The following is a 24,041-nucleotide window of genomic DNA, read 5'->3' as shown; positions in this document are numbered from 1 at the left end:
AGCAGATATAGAGAAGAAATACAAAGAATAAAATTATTAAAACTGCAAATTAATACCAATAATAATAATAATGTAAATTAGCATTGAGGGCCAACAACTAATAAAATGCTTTAAGATATTAATATTAAAGTCTCCCACAGTTAGTCCAGAGAAATCAATGGTAAGAAGATATGAGATCTGATTAAATAGTCACAGCTTTATCCTAGAACAGATCTATAAATAAATAATATTTTTTTGTTAGACGATCCTATAAGGTAGGGGTTTCCCTTTGGGGGTCGAATGACCATTAGCCAGGGGTTGCCTAAGACCTTTGGATTTGTTTTTTTAAATTCTAGATTATAAACTTTTTTTTTTTTTTTTTTTTTTTTTTTTGGGGGGGGAGGGGGTGGGGGTGGGGGCTCATTTTTTACGTATTGTAACAAACACATTTGTAACAGATGGTATACAATAACAATCTAATGTATAAAGTAAAGGGCTATTACTCAGATATATATATATATGTATAATAACTCATTAAACGATTGTGAAGCATCAATTAGATGAAACAAAAATGGGGGGGGGGGGGGGCTTATTTAAAGACACAAACTCATTACCAGACGATACAGTATATAAGGTATAAAGATACCTTTAGTAAGTGCAATATCATTGCTTGAAGGTAGACATATTTTTACATTGGTAGTTACTTCTTTTTTCAAACGCTTTGCTGAACTCCATGGCGGAATCAAACGTTATTTCATTGGTGGAGATTTGAGCTATTTGATCTATGAAATCTCACACCGTTGCCGAGAAGTTAAAATTGCAAGCGGCGAAATACAAATGTTCGAGTTATGAATGGAGTCGAATTTGTTGCTAAATTTAGTGCGATTATCTTATCTTATGACACTTTTCCCATTTAGAATAGTTATGCTGATATTATCGATCCTCTTTATCGATTATCTTCTACAATTCCAATATTTAGCATCCAGCTTGATGAATTCACAGACGTTGCAAACTGTTCACATTTACTGGTTTACGTGATTTTCAAGAAGAGTTTCTATTTTACAAACCTCTTGAAACAAACTCCACAGCAAGTTATATAGTTAATAAAGTAGGCTTATTTTTTGGAGTCTATAAGATCTCTTGGGAAAAATGTGTGGTGTCTGCACAGATGGTGCTTCGAGTATGCTTGGGTGTCGGTTTTGATTTCAATGTCTGTTTCTGAGTAAGTCACCAAAAGTAATTGAAACTCACTTTAGGATTCATGGATATTTATTAGCAAAGAAGACACTGCCACCAGCATCAATAGCGATGCAGTTGAACATTATTTATTTTCAATGTTAGTTCCACACTTCTGAATCAAGTGCTTGCTGACATCTCCCGTTCTATCTATTTCCAACAACAAATCTTTGCAAAAATGTTTTCCCCAGTTTGCTAGTAATTAAGTCTAAATTCAGAAATAGACTGAATGATAGACTGATGCTGAAGATGACATTCGTTGTGATCTTGCAAAGTCTGTCCCTAGAATTCCTGAACTGGTGAAGCAGAAACAATCTCAATATTCGTAATGACGTTGGCTTGTTTGCAAATACTGTTGCAACAATATTTTTGTAGCACTATAGTTTACTGTATCAAGGACTGTAGGCTTCCGTTGTCCATGCTTAGCCATACATTTCAAATTGTCACTTAATTATGCTACATGAATATATTAAACATGCAATAGGCCTAAAAAAAAGTAAATAAATAAAACAGTAATTTTTTTAGTAATTTAAGCACATGATAGAAAGCTTAAATACATCATAAATTTAAAATTTGATTATGATTTTATAACGTTGGGTTTATGACGTTTACCTCCTAGTTAGGTCTAAGGCCGAAATAAATTTTATGGCTGGGGGTCGCCGCTTAATAATTTAAGCACATTTTTTAATTCAATGTAATAAAGCTTAAATTTAAAATTTGATGATGATTTTATAACGTCGGGTTCGTGACGTTTCGGGTCTACTTAGGCTTAAGGCCGAAATAAATTTTATGGCTGGGGTACGCCGCCTAGTGGAGAATCGTATTAGGGGTAGCTGAGCTAAAGAGATTAAGAACCGCTGCTAGAAAGGCAGGCTTGAAATTTTTCACCCACACATGTCTATGAGGTTTGAGTTGAGACAGTGTCGACAGGGGACATAACTCATAGTGAGCCTATAGCGATGTTTAATTCTCTCTGTGACGTTAGATACTAACAACTTTTACTTATAGTAGGTTTTTAACACATATATACACCTTGCTGTGCATGAATCTTTAATCTTTAACATTATTCGTATAGGGCTGTTCGTGTTTTGACTTAGCGCCCCCCTTGATATATATATATATATATATATATATATATATATATATATATATATATATATATATAGAGAGAGAGAGAGAGAGAGAGAGAGAGAGAGAGAGAGAGACTAATAGGTCTGTGAATCGATCAGTCGCGGATAAGAATTTGTTTCCGATTTCCAGTCTAGATTTAGTATATATAGGTCAGTGGATTTATCGTTTTACTTTCGAAAACTAGTATCTATAAATGTCAGTGATGAATGAAACATTTTGACCTAGATCTAATTTTGTGAGCTAAAATTGGAAACCAAGTCATGCAGCGTTGTTTTGTTATGATTTGTAAACTCCTGCGTGGAACTTCCTGCGTTTTTTTTTTTTTTTCATAATTTTTCTGATTATAATGGTAAAATAGTAAAATGTAAAAGATTGTGTCACAGTATTTAGATCAATCTCTACAGTCGACGACATATTCTAGATCTAGATTACTTGAGTTTAGCTTAGACTTAGACTTTAGACTCTATAATACTTAGATACTACCGGTACAGCGACTACACTACAGTAGTACAGTCAGAGAGAAATCTGAAATGGGAGCTTATCTTAGCTTCAGAAAAGAAGTTAGAATTATTATTCAAGGTAAGCTGACAATACTCAGACTACAAGAGACTTGTGATGAATGAAATATATTTTTTTTAATTATAAAAACTTTACAGTCTTATTTAGATTAATTTGGGAATCTATACCCTCTCTAGAATACGATAGGAATAGGGTACATATTATAAAAATATATAAATATATTTATTATATATATATATATATGAATATGATATAATTATATATAATTATAGACATAGATAAAATAGATCTACTTTATTACCTAGTAACTTACTCTAGACTCTAGGCCTATATTTATATTATAATTATACTCTATATTTAGATCTATATTCTAGATGTATAATATATAGATATGTAATTTACATTATAATACTATAATTATACATATTGTTACTATTGTAGATCTAGATTTATAATCTAGATTATATAAAGTTAAAGCTAGATCTTTTTGTAAAATGTTTTACATGTTTGTGATGTTCCTTCAAAATTGAAAATAGTTTACATCCTAGATTAGTCCAATTAAACCTCCTGCAGGACAACCAGGGGATGCAATGGGAGTGGGCAGTTTTTGAACCTGGGACCGTCGATAAATCTGAATGAGAGTCCAGCGCGTAAACTGCATGACCATTGCAGGCAGACATTTTTGTCTGTATTCAGTGTATATTATATGTATTTTATTGATCAGAATAAAAAGTAAGCATTGTAGACTATTTAATGTCCTATATGTAGATCTTAAAATGTAAATCTCATACAATGTGCCACATTTTTATTCAAATTTGAAGATTATATTGCATCCAAGGGCAAACCTTCCATCATAGGGTGATGGGATGGATTCAGACAGGTTCTGAATCCATACGATTTAGTATTTGACTGAGATAATACTCCGAGCATATATCACACGGCTTGGCAGCCTATCTATTGAATTTAGAAAATAAACAGTTTCAGATCTTCAAAGCTAATTCTTCCTTACAGGTTCAATATTAGGCCTACCAGAAAGTCAGTTATAAATTATATTTTACCATCACAAAAGAGATACAAGACACAGATAGCAAAGACAAACAGACACAAAAACTCTTTTGTTCCCCTGATCCCCATAAAATACAATTCAACTGTCTGATATAGATTTTTCATATATATAAATTATGAATGGGTCTGATGTGAATGTATATTTTGGTTTTATATAGTTACAATGTTTTGTTTGGTGTATTGCATAATTGTAAGACAAATTTCCTTATAATGGATATTAAAGATTAATATTACTATACATTATTTTTTTATAACTGATTATTTAAAAACTAATATTGTGAATCTATTCTAGATTTATATAATATTGCTTTTTTTCAATTTTGCATGTATACATAATTTTCAAAATTATTTTACTCTATCGATGCCAATAGGTCTAGATGCTGCTGGGAAAACATCTTTGCTTTACAGATTAAAATTGGGAGAAATAGTGACCACTATACCAACTATAGGTTAGTTGTTTAACTATTGTTAAAACAATAAAGCTTCGAAATGTTAATCTTGTAGATAAGAATGTTTTAGAAGAATTTGAAATTTAAAAAAAATTGCAATTACATAAAAATATATAATTGCTTAAATTTTATTTTATAATCACATTTATCTTTTTTTTTAATTTAAATTTAATGCTCATTTGAAATATATATTTTTATATTATGATTTTTAAATGTATAAAATATTTTTAAAAAATGTTTGGTTGTATACTTTATAGATCTTATGCTGAGAATTTTTTTTACATATAATAATTGTATTCTTTTATATAAAAATTGAACATATAGCTATGATTACATTGGATACTAATATAATACTTTCTTGTATCAAGGTTTCAATGTTGAAACTGTGGTGTGGAAAGGGCTTCAAATATGCGCTTGGGATCTTGGTGGCAGAGATAAAATAGTAAGTTTCTCTCATGAAATCTGGCCATCATCCAGTTTTATTTTATAACGTAATACTCATGTTTACATTTTTAAAGACATAAATAGATGATTTTAGTTTAAGTCAAGCAATTCACTGCCAACATAAACATACTGTGTAATTGTTTAGAAAAAAATCACCTTTTTGGAAGGAAAAATAGTATTCTTTTCTTTCAAGAGTGTTTAAGCATAACTTTTGTTTCAGGGTTTAATTATAAATCTCAGGGTGTGTTGGCTTTATGGTTAAGGGCTTAGCTTCGAAACCGGGGTTTTGGTTTGAATCTCAGTGAAGACTGGAATTTTGAATTTTAGGAGTTTTATGGCGCCCCTGAGTTCACCCAACTCTAATGGGTACCTGACTTTAGTTGGGGAAAGTAAATGCGGTAGGTTATTGTGCTGGTCACATGACACCCCGCTCATAAACCATTGACCAAAAAAACAGATCTTAACATCATCTGCCTTATAAATTGCAAGGGAACTTAATTTTACTTTGTTGCTTATAAAGCTATTAAGTTTTCATCCCATTCTATTTAAACAGCTTTTTTAACATAATACATGTTTTCATTAGGTACAGTGTACTGCTTTAGTTGATTAGGGTACTACATCCTGTTTGTGTATCAAATGTTTGCACACATTTGTTAACATGAATAGGCTGGGAGAAATATAAATCTCTTTAATTCCTTTTAGTTCTTTGTATTTGTTACAAATATTTAGTATTTAAAAGACATTAAATGTTTTATTTACCTTACAATCTCTTCTGTATTTAAGAAATTTGTCTCATTCTTTGTATTTCGTTTTTTAAATTCAAATTTGTTTTACTAATTTTTCTATTAATTCAAACTTTTGTTTTCCTTTGTTTTAAACCAGAGGCCTTTATATCGCCACTACTACTGCAACACTCAGGGCTTTATCTATGTTATTGACAGCAATGATAGAGAAAGACTGGACGACGCCTTACAAGAACTTGTGCATCAGATCTTAATGGTTTGTGAATAATATTGAATGCATAAATTTAAAGCACAAGTTTTGTTTCATAAGTATGAGTGTCAACTTACATCATTATGTAGTTATTTAGTGTTGACATTCTGTATAATTATCTTCTATTCTTTAACTTTATGCTAAAAGTTATTATGTATTTTTTTTAAGCTGTGTAACCCCAAATGATAAAGAAAAAGAAATATATCATTGTGCTACTTATGTCAGTTATTGATAATTAGAGCAGAAGCTGTTCTATTACATAACCATTCATGAATGCAAAATTTTTTAAAAAGGTAACAAGCAAAAGAAAATAGAATACTTTTTTTAAAACAAAATCTAACTTACTAAGGAAAAAAACAGTCCATTTACCCAACAATATCAGGGTTTTTCTCCCTTTCTGCTAAATAAAACAAAATAAATTAATTAGTAGTAATTGATTGACTGATTGGTTAATTTAGGATTAATTCATGTATTGTCATTGACAATGAATAATTCAAATTATTATGCAAAATTTCAACTTGATCCTAGGGGAGAAGAAACGTGTCAAAGTGTATATTTACATCCACATCTCTCATTAGCAATTATTACACTTATTTTGATATTAAACAAAGTGATTAATCACCATTATTTATTTAACTAATTATTTAATTTTTGTTATTGGTTCATGTCTTGTCAGGTACAATGCATATGCAAAGTTTCAACATGATCTGAGAATGAGAATTGGGAGAAAAAAATTTCAAATTGTTTATATGGCTCATAAATTTACAGTGGGAATAAAAATGTTTTCATTCAAATTTTTTTTTTTTCTAATTTTTGAAGCAGATAAAAATATAGAGCAGGATATACATAGGGTATACATACATTTGTTTAATCATTTTATAGATTTGTGTTATATTTATTTGTATGAGTCAACCAGCTCTAATAGGTACCTGACATTAGTTGGGGAAATGTAACAGCGGTTGGTCATTGTACTGGCCAAGTGACACCCTCCATTACCGTGAGCCACAGAAATAGAAGACCTTTACATCATCTGCCCTATAGATAACAATGTCTAGCTAGAAAGTAATTAATTTTATACTTGAGTTTTTAACTTCTGCAATTTCACGTTTGAATAGGAAGAAAGTTCCAATTAATAGATGGAATGGAATAAAAAAGAAATTTTTTTTTTTTAAATTAAACCTTTTATAACATCTGTTTCATCTCTTTTTTTAAATCTAATAAAGGAAGACCAAGTTAAAGACACAGTTGTCATGGTGCTAGCCAATAAACAAGATCTACCTAACGCAATGACTGGACAAGAGATTGAAGATGCTTTGAGGAAGAAGATGTCTCTCTGTTCACAAAGTAAGTCTGTCACCTTAAAGGTTTTGTAGTCCTAATGTTGTTGCTGAGGTCATTCAATTTTTAGCCAACAATATTTTAAATTGCTTTGGCAGGCATTACAGTGATTATCACCTCAACTATCCTCATTATTTTTTAAGGTTTTTATAAAGATTAGTGATCTTAGATGTTAGTTAAAGCTCTTTATGTTTCAGCCATTAACTTTAGGACTTCCAATTTGTGTGACCTAATAAGTTTGACTATGCTATGTTTGAGAACTATCTTAAAATACAGTCGTTTAACAAAGTATGTAATACAAAACACTGGGAGATGTGCACACAGAGAAATATAGAGGTGGATTGATCACATTTTAGAAACTAAATAGGCCTTTGATTGAAACTCACAATGTTTTGTATGAAGCTCAGAGGGCAGGACAAAACTGGGTAAGGAATTTAAAAAAACTAGCAAAAGACTGTAGAGAGTGGCATGTTTTTTACTGAGATCCTATGTTCCATGAAGAACCTAATGGACGGATGACAATTATGATGTTTAAAATGCTTATGCATTCAAGTTAAAATAATATACTAAATATCGTTTAATAAATGCAATTACACTTTAGTTAGTAACAAAGAAGCTTCATTATAACAACAATGCTTTTAATGGTTACCTTAAAAATATGTTCTAAATAATGTCTTCAGTTCCATTATCTAAAATTTTTAATTGATTTGTCATACATACGGTATCATCTAAGTAAGCTTTCTCGTTTTTTTTTTTTTTTTCAAAACCTGTTTGTGGTTTTAATCCCAAAATTTTGAAAACATTTTTATAGAGAGAAGCCCTCCAATTTTTAAAAATGCATTATCATGTTTTTTTAAATTGCTTTTATATCTATTTTTTTTATAAATTACTTTTCGAAATCTTAATAACTTTTTTTTTTTTTTTTCTAGCTGTATTTGTGAGACCATGTTCAGTCACATCAGGGGAGGGAATGCATGAGGCTTTTGATGACTTTGTCAACCAGATTAAATTGAGACAGAGGGGAGAGTACCAGTCAGGCATCATCAACATTCCAACATCATCACCAGTCAAGGAAGAGTTGTCAGAGAGCCAGCTGTACAGCACTGTCAAGTATCTGTTCAAAAGTCCACTGTCCTGTTTCAGATATTTTTCCTTTCAAGAGAACAAGATGAAACAGTCAATCACAGAGAAAGATACAGATGATAAAAAGTTAAATAATAATAGTGAGAGTGGCAATCAAATTCAGGTATCCACGTAAAGTAAACCTCACTTTGGGTCAGTTTTAGCATCTTTATTTAGCCTCCAAAATGAAAGTTAAATATGCATCTTTATGAAGAGAGCATACCGATTGCAGTATTCATCATTGCACTGCAGACAAATGTTAGCTAAATGTTTAAATATCAAACTTACTGTATGCAGGACAATATATATATATATGTATAATAGCAAAATGTTTAAATATTTGTTGTAGTAAAACTATATTGCTATTGTTTCAAACCTTTTTTTTGTTTTAACAAGAAGGTTTTAATATATATAGTATGACAAAACTTTCATGGGCTTATTATTCTAATATGCTAAAATTTTTAACCATATTGAAAATATTTTGAAAAGCCTGTAAAATAAATTGGGTTTGCTTTGTTTAGATTAATCAATTATCTACCCTTGAAAGCTATTGTTCTGTGATTGATTATTTGAATTCCCTGTCTTCTAATATTGCTAGCATGTGTATTATATGTTGAATATGTACATACCTTAAAGTTTCATAAAGTAACTTATTCCAGTTATTGTTGTTTTAACATATATTGTCAATTTTGTAACTTCTAGACTTAGGACAGTTAAAAAAGTTATGTAGGAAAATAACATGTATTTATTAAAAATAGTGAAAATAAATATAAATACTACTGTAGTAAAAAAAAAGACTCAATAAACTATTATAACCTACTACAGTGTAGAGAAAAAATGTTTTTCTCAATAGATGCTTAAGCTCATTCTTTAACAGCTACATACTTTCACAAGGACCTAACCCTAACAAACACACTAATAAAATCATCAACTCATCTCTGCCTGTGGTCCCTTCTGGGGCATAGGCCACCAACCAGCTTCTTCCAGGCATCTCGGTTCTGGTCGAGTCTCTCCAACTGACCCAACGTCTTGCCCACCTGCTTGGCATCTGCTTCCAAATTGCAGCGCCATGTATTTCTGGGCCGTCCCCTCTTCCTCCTTTCTTGGGGGTTCCAGGTTAGGGCTTGCCTTGTTGTGTTGGATGCAGGCTTGCAAAGGGTGTGACCTATCCATCTCCAGTGTCTCTGAAGGATATCTAGTTCAATGGGCTGCTGCTTTATTCTTTGCCACAGTTCCTCATTCGAGATTTCATCTGGCCAGTGGATCATAAGAAATCTTACTCAGGCAGGTATTGCCAATACCAATAAAATCTTCACTAAAAAATTCTTCATTTCTTCTTATCTTAAAACCTACATTCTATCAACCAAGTATTCAAAATATAATATATAACAAACTCATCACAGTTAAGATGATTTTCTTCAATTGTGATAATAATCGCCATATAAAGTATATCAAATACAATAATTAAGTTATGTATTTGTTGGCTGAAATGAAAATACATTTTGAATTTAAAGGGTCTTTTTTTTCCCTCTACTTAACAGATTAAATGGATATATTTTATGTTCATGTAATAATATGTACAGTATGCTTAACTTTCACTTGTGTGTTAAATGTTGCCACCTTTGTTGTTTTTCTTTCTGTGATAACTGAAAGCTGAAATATAAATAATTTTATACATTGATTTATCTGATGAAAGATGTTTAATCTTTTTTTTTTATAGTTCTTTACAATTTCTTTATAATTTATTTACCTGTGTGTCCTTAAATAAGTATTGCAATAAATGCAACAATCATTTTGTTTTTGTTAAATATCACATTAAAGTTGCTATAACTTAATAAGAAATGGCCTTTGATTGGGTTGATCATTTTGATATAATATTGTGAATTTTTTAAATTTCAGAATAGCCAGCTGTCTGAGCTTATTTTATAGAAAAGAGCAAGTAAGACTGCTTTTTAATGCGCAATAACTTGTATGCCTTGTGGCCAGAAAAACATTACATCACCTAGCCAAATTTAGATATCTATATGTAACTTGGTGATCCTAGAGGCAAGCAACAACACACACACATACAATTAAATATAATAGAAATATTACCCACTCCCTGTCAAGCTTTTGGAGAGATTTTAACTTTTATAAATGTGCTATTCCATTCTTATCATGAGGAGCATTCTGGCTGAGTGGTTAAGCGCTTTATTTCCAAACCTGGGGTCCTGGGTTTGAATCTCAGTGAAGACTAGGATTTTGAATGTTGTGATTTTCAGAGTGACCCAAAGTCCAGCCTACTCTTACTCTAATGTGTATCTTACTAGTTGGGGAAAGTAAAGGCCGTTGCTCGTTGTCTTGGCCACATGACACCCTGCTCGTAAACTGTTAACCAAAGAAACATAACCTTGACATGATCTACCATATAAAACATATGTCATTGAATTCGATGACTTCTTTTTTTTAAATAATATTATTTATTTTCATAAATATGTAGTTTTCAATAGTAAATTTTGATAAAATAATTTCAAATATAATTAGATCAGGAAGTCCAACTATGTGTTGCTAATTTTATTGAACTAAATGGCATATTTTTAATTTAAATAGATGTAGGATCTTTTAACATTGCCAAGGAAGTCTAACAAGTAGATCTAAACATTCATGAATTAACATCTAGTCTTTGTACAGACTTAGAGCTAAGCTGGCAGAACTCTGCTATTTTTGCGATATAATCCAAGTTTGGCTTCTATTGCCTTTACAAAATATTTTTTATTGAGGCCCCCAGTACTAATATGTTTATATCACGTCATTATTATTTGAAAAAGTACTTGAACGGATTTGATATAATACAAGGTTACAAAGACAGTTTGTGTGGAGATACAAACTCAAAATCGGCCCCCGAAGTGGTCTACCCAGGCAGGTAAAAAGGCAGGTTTCAATATTTTCAGAAAGAACATCATAATGAAATTATATCAAAGACAAATGACAGAGAAGAATGGAGAAAGAAGGTTGACAGATCTTGTGTGGTGCCCCAGCGGTCCACAGACCATAGGATAGGTGAAAGTGAATGTGAAGTTAGATGTGAACCTGGCCTAACTAATGTCTTATAATGAATATATAATTGCTCTAATTTGTTTTATCTTTATCTCGAAAGGCTGTAGTTTACGCGATAATTTTAAAAACTACTTATTCATTGTTGTTTTAAATTATGTCCAACTTATATGCACACCATAGACTATATATAGTCTATGATGCACACTAAATAGATTTTTTTCTCTTCAAAAAAAAAGTAAACATTTTTGTGTGTAAATGTAGTAGTAGGTATAACAACTTACCTAACTTTGCAATAGATTTGTAAAAAAAATATATTTTTTTAACAAAAAATCTATAACCTTTTGCATAATTGTGTTAAAAATTCATATATGTGCCGCCTATTACTAAAGAGCCTCCCGTGTTTGTTACTATTAATAGTGAATAGTTGTAAAAGTGGTTTATTTTTGTGAAAAAACTGCTTGCATAAGTGATTTCAAAAATTTGATTTTTCGCGTTCAGAAAAAAAAAAAAGTAGCCGTTGCATCAGAACTTTCAATGGTCTAAAATATTATGATTTTGGATTTTCACTATCTTTTCTAGTTTACGAAATCTAAACAGGACGGACTGACAGACATTCCACACAAAACTAATAGCTTCTTTCCCCTTTCGGGGCCGCTAAAAAACACATATATTTAATATTTTTTTAAAATTCTAATATAAAATCTTCAGTTGTACAGTTCAGATTTGTGAATGAACGAAAAAAAAAAGAGAGTTGCTTTTCTAACATATCGTGCATGTAAAGTAAATTTCCGTATTTTGCATTTTAACTAGAAAAACATTTAAAATACTTTTTTAAAAAGACAATACCTCCTTTATACAGCTTATAGAGCGATTTTTCTCATAATAACTAAAGAATGTTAGATTAAAAAACAATTGAACATTTTTTAAATCGATATTTATCTAGATCTAGACCTAGTGCTCTAGCCAAATTAAAATTTATTTATTTTTTTTACTTTGAAAAATGATAACCTCAAACACAAATTTTTCAGTGTGGCCAACGAGCTAGTAATTCTTTTCTCAGCCATGTTATTATTGTTGGTTTCTTCTGCCTCGGAAGTCAATGGATGCGCCAGATGAGTCACTGGTATGGCTAATCATGACAATTCCGGATCGCAGATTTTGTCACAGTTCGTGCATGTGGTAACTGTTGCCTCTCGAGTTGTTAACCCGCTTTGCAGCAGCACAAACAGTACTAAGGTTTCAGCAGAAAATCTCGAAAAAAATCGTAGTGAAGCCCCTTAGGCATTGGGAGAATCATTTACGACATTCACTACGTCAGCATCTGCAACTGAGTTGGTGCCAAATGTAATGCAAGGCGTTCATTTGATCATATCCTGGCCTCTTTCTTTAGGGCTCAATAATGCTCCCCAGAGCCACCAGTTTTAGAACCCCTCTAACATTTAGTGACTTGTAGTTCAAATGAGATTTTGCTTGGTCAAGTAACTGACCACGGGGTGAACACCTCAGTTGATCTTGGACTACTGTAGAGAGAGGAGCGTTATAATCTCATTGAGTATAATGTGTAAGTATTAAAGTATTTACTATTGAGTATGCAGAGTTTATTTCTTTGGATGTATAATTTGTGATGGCTGAAGTCGCCTATATCTTTTGTGAATTATTTCATGTAAATAAAAACCATGTCTGCTAACATCGAGTCTATTAATGATTCTAAATGTTGTGGTCGGAGAGTTCAGTATGTTAGTGTTCTTACGCACCAGCAAATCTAGTGCGTGTGTGAAAGTATTTAGTTAAGAAGTCAGAGAACATTATAGTAGTACCAGAAGAGGTATCTACAACACACAGAGGCAGACCAATTCAAGACCGCCCAGGCCTATACCAATATCCAGGCCGTGACAAGAGGAAACTGTTTCTGCTGCTAAAACGGCTTAAACAACACGGGAGGCAACAGTTACCACTTGCACTGCCTTTTTCCATCCCCTGACTTCCTGGGAAGACGTATGGGCTAGGATGTAATATTCTTTTCTCACTATGTCTCGCCCAGATTTTTACATATTGTTATAAACCTGGTGGTGGCACAGATGGGGGTAGTGGTGTGTGTGTAGTCAGCCGACGCAAATCGCCCCAGGCCAGCGCTAGACGAGCGGTCAACCGTGACGAGCTACGACGGTCAGCCGAGACGAGTGTCAACATAACGGTTCGGGAAGGATCGACGTCGTGAACAGAGCTCAGGGGCGTCACGAGGGATGTAGTCATCTGACCACCCAGAAACGTCTAGCGATGTTCCGTCCGGTTTTAGAAGGCCATTAGGGACCCTATATAAGAGCGGAGGTGTCGCAGTCAAGACGGTCGAGAAAAGGGGCTCAATACAGCAAGGGTCAGAAAGGAGGCTCACGGCAGAAGGTCCACCACAGTCCGGTTGACTACAGCACAGTTCAGCGGTGTGGTTCTGTACGGAGCATTACGACGGTTCAGTGCGGAGTACTGTCAAGTACAGTTGAGACGGCTGGCGTCTTTATCTTGGTCTGAGATCAAGTCCGACACAACGAGCCTAGTGTGTGAAGTCAGTCCTAAACTGTTGAACCCAGTGCACGACCGAACGAGACGGAGAGGCCAGTGCAAGAGTTGATACGGCGGTACGGTGTTATCGGAGAGATATTTGTACAGTGTACGTGTTGCCAATTGTACAGTATTGGCTGTTAATTATTCAACTATTAAACTGTTACGTTACTTTGGATCCCTGAGTTGTCAAGTTCTTTAAGTTGGTGTTGTATGGTGCAGTATGCAGAGAGCCTGGATAGTGAGATTTTTAAAAAAATGAGTTATAAAATAAAACACACCTTTTTTTTAGCAGCCTCCACAAGGGAATTTGCGATATTAGTTTAGTGTGTTCTGTCTGTGCGGCAGTCCGTCCGTCTAGAAAAGATATTGAAAATCTGACTTATAACATTTTAGACCGTTCAATTTTCTGATGCATTGGCTTTTTCTTCTCTGAAAGCGAATCATTATTTTTTTTTACTTAAGCCGCATGACAAGATACACATTTTGAGAACAAAAGAAAATCCACTGCCGAGGATAGACGTACACGAATAAAAGATAATCTAAATTCATCACTCCTGGAAGAGGCAAAATATGTAAAGTTCCCTTTTCAGACCTTGCGATCTATAAGGCAAATGATGTAATGGTCATTTGTTTCTGTGGTTTACGGTTAACGAGGGTGTCAGGTGGCAAGAACAACGACCAACTGCTTTTTTATTTCCCTAACAAATTTCAGGTACCCATTAGAGATGCGCGCCCTAAATATCTCTGGTATAAAAAAATCCAAGTCTTCAACAAGTTGTATATATATAGTTTTTTATTTGTTGTTAAATAGGTCTATACTCCATAGATTGAAAGTCTATGCTTTCTTCCTATCGAAATTATTTTGTTCTAACGAACGGTTGAGCTAAAACATATGATTATGCAATGCTAGAAAATGCGAAAAAAACTGAAATTTTTTTTTTTTAAAAAAGCTAAAAAATTATCCACACTTATCTTGTATTTTGTACACCAGGTATACCTAATAGATAGCTATTTAAAGTTTTTACGCCAGCTCTGAAAATAACCAGTAAAGTAGTATTTATCCTTCATTTATTCTCTAATTTTTCTCTAGCTATTGAAAAATTATTTGAGGGTCTACTATGTCTATTATCTATTGCATTGAATGCGATTTGGAAGCGTTTACATATTCCATAATACGCTAGAAAGGGTCTACTCTTTTTTAATGGTGTAAATAATTTAGATTTACTAATATTGTTTTTTTAAAATAAAAATTTGGTGTTAGGAAAGGTTCAAAGCATATTTTTAAAGAGATCTTACATGAATGTTTCATAGCTCCATGTGTATACAAAGAGTATAGCACCTTTGACGAAGAGCTTATTACGTCTGATCGAGGAGCAACAAAAATCTTATGTGGGAGACAATTCATGGAGAGATTAGCACACGGTCTTTCGCGAAGGTTCAGTGTCGTTAAAGCAATTACAGTAATCGCACAATCTCGGAGTTAATAGAAAAATCGTCAGAGAACAAATATTCAAATTGATATTTTTTTTAAGCGTTACTTTTAGACGTTGACTCTCAATTGAAACAGGGATAAAGGTTAAAAGATTAAAAAGTGTATTCCATTAATTAAAACAAACATCTCTGAAAAAATACTCTATTTGATTCAAAACTTCTTTTCACAATTTAAATTTTTTATTAAAGTTTTTTTTTCAAAAAGTGATTACGTATGTTAGTGATTTCTCGATTCTGCTCTATTCATTGATTTCACTGTATTAAGTTCATAATATAATTTTAACGATAATTTTTAAGTAGATATATAAAAATGTAACTCAATATTTACCGAAAAACAACGAACATATAATTCAGAACATGATTATATCTAAAATTAACTTTTGAGCTAATAAATAGTTAAAACACGAGTCCAATATTTTGCTTTTTGACCGTTTACATGTTACATTGTATTTATTCAAGCATAGCTCAAGGTGTGTCTTCGTCTCGTCTGAGCTTAAAGACAAATGAATAATATGCACTGATGCTAGGTATCTCTAGATTTTGACATCTATATAGAAAATAGTTATAAAATTTTGAAATTGGCAAAAATCTTTTGAGAGAATATACTTTCGAAACAGAATTTTTTCTGTGTTCGATCTTAAACGTTGTTGTAAAAATATTTCAGAATTCTATAATTTCATTAGTGTTATAAAATTTAAAAAAAAAGACCACTCCAAATGAAAGTTTTTTAGTCATAACTGTTTTACATTTTTTTTTATAAAAAAAAAACAACTTAATATTATTGAAAAAATCAAAAGTAAATATTTCGACATAAATTTCAAATAGACTGTATTGCAATAATGGAGACAACGACTGTAAAGGACGAAAACACCACAGAAAATGTGACTTTATTTAACAATGTAACACTTCAACCGATGGTGATTATCGACATACCAATTTTTTATGCCATCAACACGTTCGCTACAGTGCTAGTCAACCCTATTGTTGCGCTATTCGGAATCCCTGGAAACATCATAAGTATTGTTGTTCTGGTCAAGTCTGGCTTCAGTAAACCTTCAAACGTTCTTCTTTCAGGACTTTGTGTTGCTGACACATTTGTTTTGATCGCAGCGTTGAACATCCCAAGATTTACGTCATTTCTGCCTGGTAAAAAACCAAACCACATTAGTTTATGGGAGTACAGTGAACAAGAGTGTTTTATTCTCTACGTATTAACCATAATCATTCATGGATTCAATATATACGGCGTGAAATTAAGCGCTACAATTGTATCACTCATTACTCTTGAAAGATTTATCGCCGTTTTCTTCCCGCTAAAATTTGCATCTACCGTAACAACAAAGAGGGCGTGGCTTGTAGTTATCCTCGCTTACGTCATATGGCTTCCATGGCCTCTGTACAATTTCGCATTTTATCGTTTTTCGTTTCAATATTTCAAATACTGGGACCTTTATGCTGGAAGCATTTTGATCTATTACGACAATCTATTTGTAATGACTAACCTTAATGTCGTAATCCCTCTTGGGCTGTACATGCCGTTTATAGTAGTAACAGTAGGATCGTTGCTTATAGCCACAAAAGTCAAAGTAACATTGTCGAAACGGAAATCTTTAGTTTCATCTGTTGCAGGAAAGGCAAAATCGAAATCTCCAAAAACAACAAGGATGCTATTAACAGTCTGCGCTATGTTTTCTATCACAAAAATTGCTAGCATACTAGAAAACTTCATTGATTTTGTGCATCAGAATGGTGCAGAATTTTCAAACAGGGATCTGACTCTCGCATTATTTCTCACTATATACCTTCTAGATAATATCTGCAGTGCAAGCAATTTCTTCATCTATGTGGCTTTAAATAAAAAGTTCAGAAACAAATTTAAAGAGACCACTACAGTTCTAAAAAAATAATTAAAAAATGAGAGTGATTGCTATTCTAGTTTCTGAGACTTTGAGTACAAGATCAATCTATTTCAATGGAACACTTGGACCCGATGTTGCAAAAGATCTTTTTCGAGTTTCCTCGATTACACACACAAAAATTAATGTTGTTGAAATTTTCGAAAATTGTATGTGCTTGCGACTTTCAGTCTTATGTTTATCTACAATTTTAATATTGTTAAGGGTTCCAACCCACCAAAAATAATAAATAAATATTTTTAATGGGAAAAAACGCACAATCATTGCCAAATCTCTATATACAGTAAAGTTTAGCTCCCCTTTTTATATATAAAACGTACTTCAAATTGGTCATTTTTATTGACTCATGTATTGTCATCAGTTACAAAAAAATGAGCAAAATTTCAACTTGATATGAGAATTAGAAGTGGGAGAAAACAAGGTTAAAAACGTGAAAAAAAAAACAAAAAACAATAATCCCAGACAAGCAAACAATCCCAGTTAATATATAATATATAAACAGTTAATATATAAATGTAAAATAGTAATATATATAAATAGTATATAATATCGTATATAATATATAAATGAGCTTTTTATAGAAACTCAGGGTGTCATCCCTTCCACAACCTAAGTCTAGATCAACTCATTAAAAAAAATAACACATTAGATTTCTTCTTAACCAACAGACCTGGATTAGTACTAGATTATAGTATTATCATTATTAAAATACACAGTCACATAAAAGCAGTAGCCAATATAAAACTCAAGTGAAGATTTTACTCTGGAACAATTTCAACCAAACGCAATTACAGCAAGCTGCATTAAACGTTCAACAACCATTCTTATTAGAAAAAAGACATTAACCAACCAGTCGATTACCTCTGGATTTTTATTAAAAACTATTTAAAAAACATTATAGTAAATCATATCCCAACTAAATAAACATCAAATAAAATTAATAAACGCTAGTTTGATAATAGTTTAAAGAAGCTTTGTAAACAGAAGGAAAACCTATATAGAAAGAAACAAAGGCAAAAAGAGTTTACAAAAAGTATATTAAACTTAAACACCTAACCCAAAAAGTAAGCAGACAGCTGCAGAGTGAATACATAAACAATGTAATATTTAAGAATAACATTAAGAAGATTACAAAGAGAATTTTTGTAATCACACAAACTTAGAGGCGGCCCCCATCGAAGTTACCAATGGACCGATGGACCAGGAATATTTAAGCCATAGTGTTCTTTTAACCGTTTAAATTAATAAAATTGTAAAAAAAAAACAAAAAAAACAACCCACAAACATTTGGCTTTTTTTTTTTCACATAAAAGCAAATAGGAGAACACTTCGTCTTTACTGATCACCTAAAAACAGAATAGAAACCTCACTGACAGTGTCGGTGGCACCTGAAGCAGTAGCTCACGATGTCATCCCTTCCACATCAACTTTCTTCAATTATGTTCCAATAAACACTATTGCTAGTTAGTTCTTTTTTTTGTTGAACAAATACAGTGAGCTGATTACCTACTTTTATTAATTTTTACTCAAATGTGAAATGAGTGTCAATTTTATTATAAAATCCCACTGTTTATATAACATGTATTCAAATGGTATTGCTAATTTTACAATGATATTTAATTAAAATTAGAAACAGACTTAACATCACCTAAACAGGTTTCTTTTGTTCTACTTTAAGACAGAAATGGTATAACGTTGTGCTTTGTCATTTAAACTTAAACTACCATCTAGACGTGTCTAGGCATGTTCGGGCAGATATCTAGAGATTTTAATATAATTATCTTTTCCGATGTGTCTGCTTTTGCCAAGATATAATTGTTTCAACTTGGTTGTTATCCCAAAAATGGTTTCACCCTGTGCGACCGCACCCCTCGCACCCCCTAATGACACTACTGCTCCCAGATACGTAGCCTACCTCTCCTCAACAAATTTGATTAATATATTGGAGTAGACGGGCTAGACAATTTAACAAAATTAGCCCGCACTACTAACCGGCATAGTACACTATTACCCACTAGTAGGCCTACTAACCCTGATCATAATCGCTCTATCTACTTACAGGTCTAGACTAGATCTGGAATATAGAATATATCTAGAATCTTATCTTATCTTATATAATAAAGACGTTACTTCAAAAAAGAAGATGATTACGTCCTACGCGTCATGCATTTAGTCATGCATATTAACCAATGACTTAAATTCTGCCAAGTCACTGGTTTTCCTGGCTAGCTCAGGCAACCCATTCCATGCTCTAATAGCACTAGGGAAGAAGGAGTATTAGTCTACTAGTGGTAGACTAAATCTAGCTTTCTAGACTAGTTCTAGATGTTGTCTAGATATCTAGGTCTAGATCTAGATTCTAGACTAGGTCAAGATCTAGAATCTAGACTAGGTCTTTATCTAGAATCTAGACTTGGTCTTTATCTAGAATCTAGACTTGGTCTAGATCAAGATCTAGAACTAAATCTAGAATCCAGATTTGATGTAGATTCTAGACTAGACCTAGAATCTAGATATATAATTTAGAACTAGAATAGAATTTGTATGACTTTACACATTTAATCGTAAAATTACTAGACCTAGAGTTAAGCCAATATTATCATCAGGATTAGTAGGCCTACTACTGGATAATAAGGCACTATGCTGTTCGCATCACATTCACTTCTTAATGTGATACTACTGTTTACATAATAAATAAATATGCACCCCTAAGCTGTAAGATAAACTACCAACGTTGATTTGACCTCATTTAATTAAATTAATGTTTAATTTTATGAATTTGACTTTCTTTTATATAAAAAAGAGCATGTTACCCCCGTTAATTCTATACCAAATAAAACATTTTCTGATAACAAACGACATACTATTGAAGCTTTATTTAAACAGGGTAGTGAAATAGTAATGGGCAAAATGAAGAATTCCTTCGAAACGTGGGAAAATAATTACGGATAGAAAGAGTTAAAGCTGAACATTTCTCAGTCCACCTTCTTATCACATCTTTTTTCCTCAGGTTCTGCCCCTTCTTCTTTGCTTCTTTCACTTCCTTCTTAATACGTATGTTGACCTTTTTGTATTCATGGGCATATTTTAGGTCGGACAACATTTTCCCTTTAACTTCTCGACGCTTGTGATAGAGTTTGAGTATATCCGCTGTTACACTGGGATTTTTGGGACAGTCAAAGCTTTCCAAATTCCTCCAGAGTGTATGGTTAGGGTTTTGGGTGCACTGGAAAGGACTAGTACCTTTGATGGTACGACATGCTTTGGGTGGATGGCCTAACTGGTCCCCTTCCCTTAAATATCTCACTTGTGGCTCCTAGTGACAAGCTCTAGAGAACCGCCTCAGCTGGCTGAACAAACCATGTAAAGGGGCAGTGTTAACAAACACCACCACAGGGCAAATGGTCTTCTCCGCTAGCTTCACCGGCAAGGGCGGAAGAGTCCAAAGATGGACTACAACGACCACATGTTTAGACGCTGTGGCATGGATAGGGATGGGCGCCGCCACGCCAGTATCTAGTCCTCGCTACACCATAAGAAAAACATTCGTTTGTTCCAAATACTACAAAGACTTTGTGCTTTATCTCAGAAAGTCACAAAGATATGTAACAATCTTTTACGATAGCACATATAATGAAACTGGCATTAAATTTCTACATTAAAACTGACACCTAATAGAGCCCTACAAAGGCCTCAAACTACTGTACACTGGCATATATTACCAGCAATGGAACTCATAGACTGACACCTTATTGAGAAACTAAACTATAAAGTGCGAAACGACCCGAAACACATCATAGAAGTATGAAAGGAAGCTCAGGCTTAAAGTTGTTCAAAACCGTCTACTGTATCAGTCTAATCTTATAAATTACAGACATTAATTCAGATGAGAAGTTAATTAGGTTCTACGCTTATTTATGTGTTAATCTAGTCGTGAACGGAGGAGCAGATGCGGATGTCAGAACCCGCATTGGTAAAGCTCGAGCAGCTTTCCATTAGTTGAAAAACACTTGGAGATGTAGGGAAAGAAGCACCATCACCAAAATCAGGCTCGTTAACACCATTGTTAAGCCAGTACTACATTATGGAGACGAGATCTGGAGAACCTCTATCACCATCATGAAAAAAAAATCCAGCTATTCATCAATATCTGCCTGAAGAAGATTCTTATGATCCGCAGGCCAGACAAGATCTGTGGCAAATAACAAATCAGCAGCCCATTGAAAAGATATACTACAAAGACGCAGGTGATGGATAGATCACACCGTTTGCAAACCCATATTCAACATAAAAAGATAAGCCCTCACCTTGAAACCCCCAAGGAAAGAGAAAGAGGGGATGGCCCAGGAATACATGGCACCGCGATTTGGAGGCAGATGCCAAGCAGATACGAAGAGGTGAGGACAGTTGGAGAGACTCGCCAAATAACCAAGACCTCTGAAGGAAGCTGATTGGTGGCCTATGCCCTAGAAGGAAACTAAAAAGTATGGATGAGAGAGGAGAATTACATTAGAGATCTAGATATGTGAAGAAATATACATAAATAACAAAATGGAACAAAAGAAAGTTACCAAAACAAAAGGCATCGTAAGTGCCTGTATATAAGACATTTAAATGTCGGTTTTTAAATACATAGTTGGTAGAAATTGCGAATAAAAAAAATCGTTTTGGTAAATAAACCGCTGCGGTTTCTATCTTGAAAATGACTTGTCCTAGGATTAAGTTAAGAATAAATAGGTTACATTTTCTGAATGTATCGTCCACGACAAATGAGAGAAGTAGGGATTATGAGTGAATAAATGAATGAGATGTTAGGACCAAGAATTTCCTAATGCAGATGTTTTGGAACAATTTGACACAGTAAGGTGATATAAAGTAAAGTGATCTAAGTGATGCTTTTGTTGTCATTTTTATTTTTCATTTGTTAAATTCGTTTACAACATGCTAACCTTCTGTACTGTCTCGCTAAGAACTTGACAATAAAACACCAGACACTTTTCACAATCAATTGTACAAAATCAGTTATCCCTTTTTCTACTTAAAAAAAAATCCAACACAAAATACATTTATCTACAGACATCCACATGCGCTTATAATTCACTTTTTAGCGAATTGATACTTTAAAAGGAATCTTAAACGACCTAAAATAAATGATTCTTTAATTTAACTATTTTATTTACCAGTTCATGCCAGGTTAGAAATGATAAAATTTCGCATTTTGCCTAGATTTTTAAAGATTAATTTGAAATTTTCTAGGTCTGTTTCCTATTAAATGTGTTTAAAAGGCACTGAAACATAAAATATTCCTACCCATTTTGATTAATGAAAAATTACAGATATTAGTTTTTTAAATCGAGAAAAATCGACTTTGGAATGGGCTAAAGCAGTGGTTCCCAAATTTTTTGTCTCGTAGACCCCTTGCCATGTTTTCTGGTTTTCGATATACCCCCTGCTTAACTTATAACGTTTTGCATTTTTGCAAATTCACTAACTCCATTTTTTAAAGTAATTTCTAACAGTAATGCGTCGAAGAGTAAATAAGTAATTTAAAGCTACTTTGTAAGATAGAGAGCTCTATCTTTTCTATTCATACAATTCAAATTTATACCAATTAAAAAACAATTGATATGTAGGCCTATTACTGGAACCACCAAAAATACTGGAAAGGTGTGTTATTATTGTTTTTTGTTTTTTTTTGCAGGTTTATAATCCATGGATACGGATATTATATTTCATATAGGAATTTGTTGTTCTAAGAAGTAGTTATTCAAACATTAAATATTAATGAATTATTTGGCCTTAAGTACTTCTGTATTTGTATTTCTTCATCTTTCACGTCTGGCTGAAATATTGGGACAGCGGAACTGTTTTCTCAAACAGGAGAAGGGGCGAAGTAACTGGCGTCTACACCAGTAAGCTTTGGGCAGGAGGGAATCATTAGCCTCGGCTTGCAACCCACCTAGCAGGGGGAAAACTGAATTTAGACCTTTGCTGCCTTGCAGATATACCCAAACATCGGAAATGTTTCGTTGGTCAACCCCGAGGAAAAATAAGGAGCCGATGACCCTTAGGTAGTATGCAGCACACAACGTTAGACGCTGTCAGAGCCTGCGAAGCCGCTAATCCCAAACTGTATATGTTGTTTGCAAAGAATTACATAAGAAGCTTTTGTTATCATTCACACCACCGATGTGCCTACTGTATTGCTGCTTAAAGAAATGTTTTTAAAATAATATCAGATGCAAAACAGTTTTTAAAACTACTTCAACAGGTGGTAAAATCAATGTTTTATTATGTGTTTTCCGTATTTGGCTATAAGTAAAGATATCTTTTAAGACGCGTACTAACCATCGTCTCCTCTATATGATGTCGAAGAGACATTTCGTGGGTCTATACTGAATTTTATCTTTGAGAGTTCAAAAGTTATTCAAACCTTTATCTTTTTATCAGGGTGGCATCGTCTCAAATGATCTTCCAATGTTTGAAAAGGAAGAAATGAATTCCAATTTTAAATGACCAACGCTGTATAATCTACATTTCTTTTTGTTACATGTAGAAAAAGTTAAGCTATTTAAATTAGTATTGTATTAGTCTATATAGACCACTTTGGGAATCACTGGGCTAAAGCATTAAAAAAAAAAGCTATTAGTAATGTAATTTGTAAATCAAATAACCTTATAGAAATTGATGGTTTGATAGTTCAATATACATAAGAAGACACTAATACCATTGTTCGATAAGTGTAAACACACTGCTGTTATCA

At 33.0% G+C, this 24,041-nt stretch overlaps 1 protein-coding gene and 1 long non-coding RNA gene across 2 annotated transcripts; one reads left to right on the top strand and one right to left on the bottom strand.

The window, feature by feature from the left end:
• The first annotated feature begins 2,617 nt into the window (after nt 1-2,617).
• On the top strand, nt 2,618-10,118 carry LOC106053066 (ADP-ribosylation factor 3-like). Its single transcript, XM_013208531.2, has 6 exons — nt 2,618-2,925; nt 4,302-4,379; nt 4,748-4,821; nt 5,706-5,822; nt 7,040-7,160; nt 8,084-10,118. The coding sequence occupies exons 1-6, from the start codon at nt 2,877-2,879 to the stop codon at nt 8,410-8,412; spliced, it is 768 nt and encodes a 255-aa protein (XP_013063985.1). The 5' UTR covers nt 2,618-2,876; the 3' UTR covers nt 8,413-10,118.
• On the bottom strand, nt 9,800-23,813 carry LOC129928298 (uncharacterized). Its single transcript, XR_008779886.1, has 3 exons — nt 23,712-23,813; nt 16,296-16,505; nt 9,800-9,929 (listed from the first exon to the last, which is right to left on the bottom strand). It is a non-coding gene; the product is annotated as an uncharacterized LOC129928298 (long non-coding RNA).
• Nucleotides 23,814-24,041: the final 228 nt, after the last annotated feature.

This window comes from Biomphalaria glabrata, chromosome 9, assembly GCF_947242115.1.
Source record: "Biomphalaria glabrata chromosome 9, xgBioGlab47.1, whole genome shotgun sequence".
Lineage (NCBI taxonomy): Eukaryota > Metazoa > Mollusca > Gastropoda > Planorbidae > Biomphalaria > Biomphalaria glabrata.
The sequence above is the reverse complement of the archived record's forward strand: the minus strand, read 5'-3'. Positions and strand labels throughout refer to the sequence as shown.